Raw genomic sequence first — 3,772 nt, 5'->3', positions numbered from 1 at the left:
CCCCCCCCCCGATCACCTTCTATAATAAAAAAAAATTGACAAGATAAAACTGAGAGGCCGATTAAATTAAAAACTCCATTCGATTCATATTATTACTCAATAAAAAGTGTTCTTACAGTTATTTTATTCCTCTTGGTAAGCTAATTGAAATTGTACTGAATTTTAATTTTAGAGAGATTGTGTCATTGGTTAAGCAATTTTTTCTAATATCTAAAAACAATCCCTGATTAATTTGCACCCGTAACGGAAAAAAAAAATAACAATACAGGTCACCTGTTGACCCAATGTTCTTTCAATTTAGGGTACAGGTGATTATAGGGAGGATGTGTGATAATATTTTGTTTATTGCGGTCATAAAGCATAAAAATGGAAAAAAAAAAACACTATCTGCTGGTCAAAGTCATAGCAACTGATAGTCCAACAGCCTGGTGGAAAAAAAACAAAACAGTTATTTATCCCTAATTTTTTATTAAATTAATGAAAACAATGTATAGTTACTAGTGAAAATTGATGAGTCTGCCAACGGTTGTTAGGAAGAACAAAACATTGCGGCTGTTTCAAAACATTAAAAAGAATTGATTTGTAATCTCCATATCTTTAAAATTAGCAACACTAGAAAACCTAATAGAACATCATTTAAATCACAATCAATTTGCTAAAATAAGAGCCCTAATACATCAATAGTTCCCCTTATACAGCTTCTTAAAAAGCAACACACACAGACACCATTTTGTGAGAATTGGTTATTTAGACCCAGGGGACCTCAAAATGTGTATTTCTGTCGAAAACAGGAATTCAAGATTTTTCACAATCATAACTTCCCTTACCAAATATCTCACAAATAGATAAGTGAAAATAAAAATAGTAGATAGATGGCACTAGTTTGTATTTGGATGAAAAAAAAAAAAATTGGTTTGGGTAAACTGTACTGTACCTCATGAAATATTATATGTAAATATTTATTAGTACTCTAATTTAAGGTAGATAAATACACCATAATGTAGTTTCTAATGATTATCTTAGTAGATGTAGCAATTTGTATATTTGCCAATAATAGTTCAGAAAATGTTTATTTTTCATTATTTAGAAAAATTCTTGAGAACCATTGAAAGTAAAGAGCTTTATTAGAGCTCAAATTTTAGTGAATTTATACTACTTTTAAAAGCTCGGTTCGGAACTTTGTCGATTCGATTCCCACCTGGGGCAGTTAACATTCATTTTTCGGCGATCCCAAGGAATGAATCTTGACACTCCCACCATGGTTAGTAGGTGGTGGCAATTCAGGTAGCCGCCAGGGGCTGGCATAAAGGACCACTAGGCCCACTTGCCCGACTTCTTCCCCCCACCAAATACCACTACCAGTAGTCATCCTGTCAATTGAAAGGCTTGAATATCCGTTAAGTGAAATTAAAAAAAAAAAATTATTTAATAACTATGTCGAAATGACAACCATTATCAGACTGGTGCATGAGTCTGCCAGTTTAAGGACAAATTCTTTATCTATCCGTCTTTTGTCAATCTCCATTACTTTTTTACGAACTTCCATGTTACATAATTTTTTTTTTTTTAATCTTTGGTTTTCAAAGATTCAAACTGAAAATTTTTTTTTTCTCTTATGTGCTTCAGTTAACAATCAAGTTCTTTCATAGTTTATATTTATCTATTTTTCATTTCCAATAAAAAAGTGAGATTATTTATTTCAAATAAATAAAATTAAAAGTACTTATAGGAAGATTTAAAAAAAAAAATCTACATTTAAGCTCTGTCAGACCATTTCAAAGAAAATAAGATCTATCTGATATTAAAGAGCACTTAAATGTCCATTAATTCACCAAGTTTAATCAAAATCATTACAGGCATTTTCGAGAAAATTAGAAAAATCGATTCTATAAAATGGCACTTCCAGTAGGTCAATTAAATCAAAAAAATTTGTTAACACACCCCAGGCATTTACCTGCTTCATTATGGGATTTCAGTTTTGTACAACTTTTCATTTTTGAGGTAGGCTGACCACACAAACATAGAACATTAAGAGAAACTTAGTTATTTGGGCGCAGAGGACTTCAAATGTTTAACTATAAATCAAAATGTTTAATTCTGTTAAAAGCTGGAATTGCAATTTTTTTGGGATTGTAATACTTTCCCTAACAATATATTTCATACAAAGGTAAATAAAAGTAAAAAAATAAGTACAAAATCTTTTTTAAGGCATCAGCTAAAAACAATCATATTCCACAATCATTTTCATGAAAAATAAAATGTACATGCTGAGTTTCAAGCTAAAAATGCAAGTAGATACAATGATAATAATTTATGGTAAGTCAGATAATTTTTTTAAATAATGAAAAATTATTGAATTGCAAATATTTGAGGAAGAATTGTTTATATCCTAATTTAGTGATACCAATATAAAATAATTAACTCATATTTATTGCAGGATTAATTTTATATGTAAAATCATCAGAATGATTACAGAGACATAGCTCCAAAAAATCTAACAAGACATAATTCTAAATCGAAAAGCTCAGAATAACACTGATTCCAGAAGACTAGCAATTTTTAAGAAAGTAGTAAGATAAATTATCTCACCTTTCCTGATCAGAATGTGCAAATTAAACATTAATTGTGAAAAATAAATAAAAGTGTAATACAGCAGCTATGGCTTTTAACTAAATCTCACATCACAAGGAATGCTAGATGTCTGTGACATTAATTACTATATCAAATAACAAATTGCCCTATATAAAATAAAATTCTGAATAACGTAAGCCCATTTAAAATGATTTGGTAAACTACTGAATTCAACAAATTAGTACAAATCACAAGGTATTTTAAGAAATGTATGCAATCAAATATCTGTATTCATTTAACCACAGAAAAAAAAATACAGATTCAATTAGTAAAACTTTAAAAAAAGGTGAAACAGAAACAGAAAATTTACTTGTAAAATAAAAAAAGTACAAAATTATTAGTACGTACTGAGATTTTCACAACCTATGAAACTCTTTGTCTATATTCAATAAAATATAATTGAACTTTTAGAATACCAAAATTAAATGATAAAAAGATCCTGTACACTAAACTTACAATATTTTGGTCCAATGAGGGAGAGTCGATGGCATTTGTTTTAAATCTTTATCACTGCAGTCCACAAAGCTTTCTAAACAACTACAAATTTTGGGACACTCACTACTACCCTCCAATTCATTAGTAGATATTAAATGAACACTACTAAAAAGTAATAATAATAGCATTATAAAAACGGATGAACTTTATAAGTTTCATTTATAAGATCATTCATCGAAACTTCCCCAAAAATGATCAAATAGTTCATCAGCATAGTTGAAAAACTAACACCTATACAGAATAAAGACGCTTATACATTTTTTTAATACTTTAATAATACGTGAAGAATAGATCGCGACCGGACAACAAAATCAGAAAAAAAAGTAACTGAAATCTAGCTGGGCGGTACGAGATATTGTTTTGTTATTGTTTTCAGACCGTGCTGCTCCTTGCGGAGAAATAAATAACCTCACGCTAGAGATAACAGTTCCTCGGATTTATGCTAGATCTATACGTTTGCCACTTACCGTTAATCTAAAGGTGCTGCTACATATTTGCCAAACAATGACAAATTCGTGAATGGACATAGGTAATTAGAATTAGCTAGTACAAATTGGCCTGGATATGAGACCGACCCGTAGATTGTCGGTTTTTGGGCACTAATCAAAGGGCTTTTATGCTGCATCCATGCATTTTGCACAGTATT

At 30.1% G+C, this 3,772-nt stretch overlaps 1 protein-coding gene across 1 annotated transcript in view; it reads right to left on the bottom strand.

Moving 5' to 3' along the window:
- Nucleotides 1–3,502, bottom strand: part of LOC106685174 (leucine-rich repeats and immunoglobulin-like domains protein 3) — a gene marked incomplete in the record, with an annotated part of 135,029 nt that extends 131,527 nt beyond the window's left edge. Inside the window, 1 exon segment of the mRNA XM_067050190.1 lies at nt 3,088–3,502. Coding sequence (XP_066906291.1) covers nt 3,088–3,254 — 167 coding nt within the window.
- Nucleotides 3,503–3,772: the final 270 nt, after the last annotated feature.

Source organism: Halyomorpha halys, unplaced genomic scaffold (assembly GCF_000696795.3).
Source record: "Halyomorpha halys isolate HHAL.00 unplaced genomic scaffold, Hhal_1.1 Scaffold666.1, whole genome shotgun sequence".
NCBI classification, from domain to species: domain Eukaryota; kingdom Metazoa; phylum Arthropoda; class Insecta; order Hemiptera; family Pentatomidae; genus Halyomorpha; species Halyomorpha halys.
This window is presented reverse-complemented; position numbering and strand designations above follow the sequence as displayed.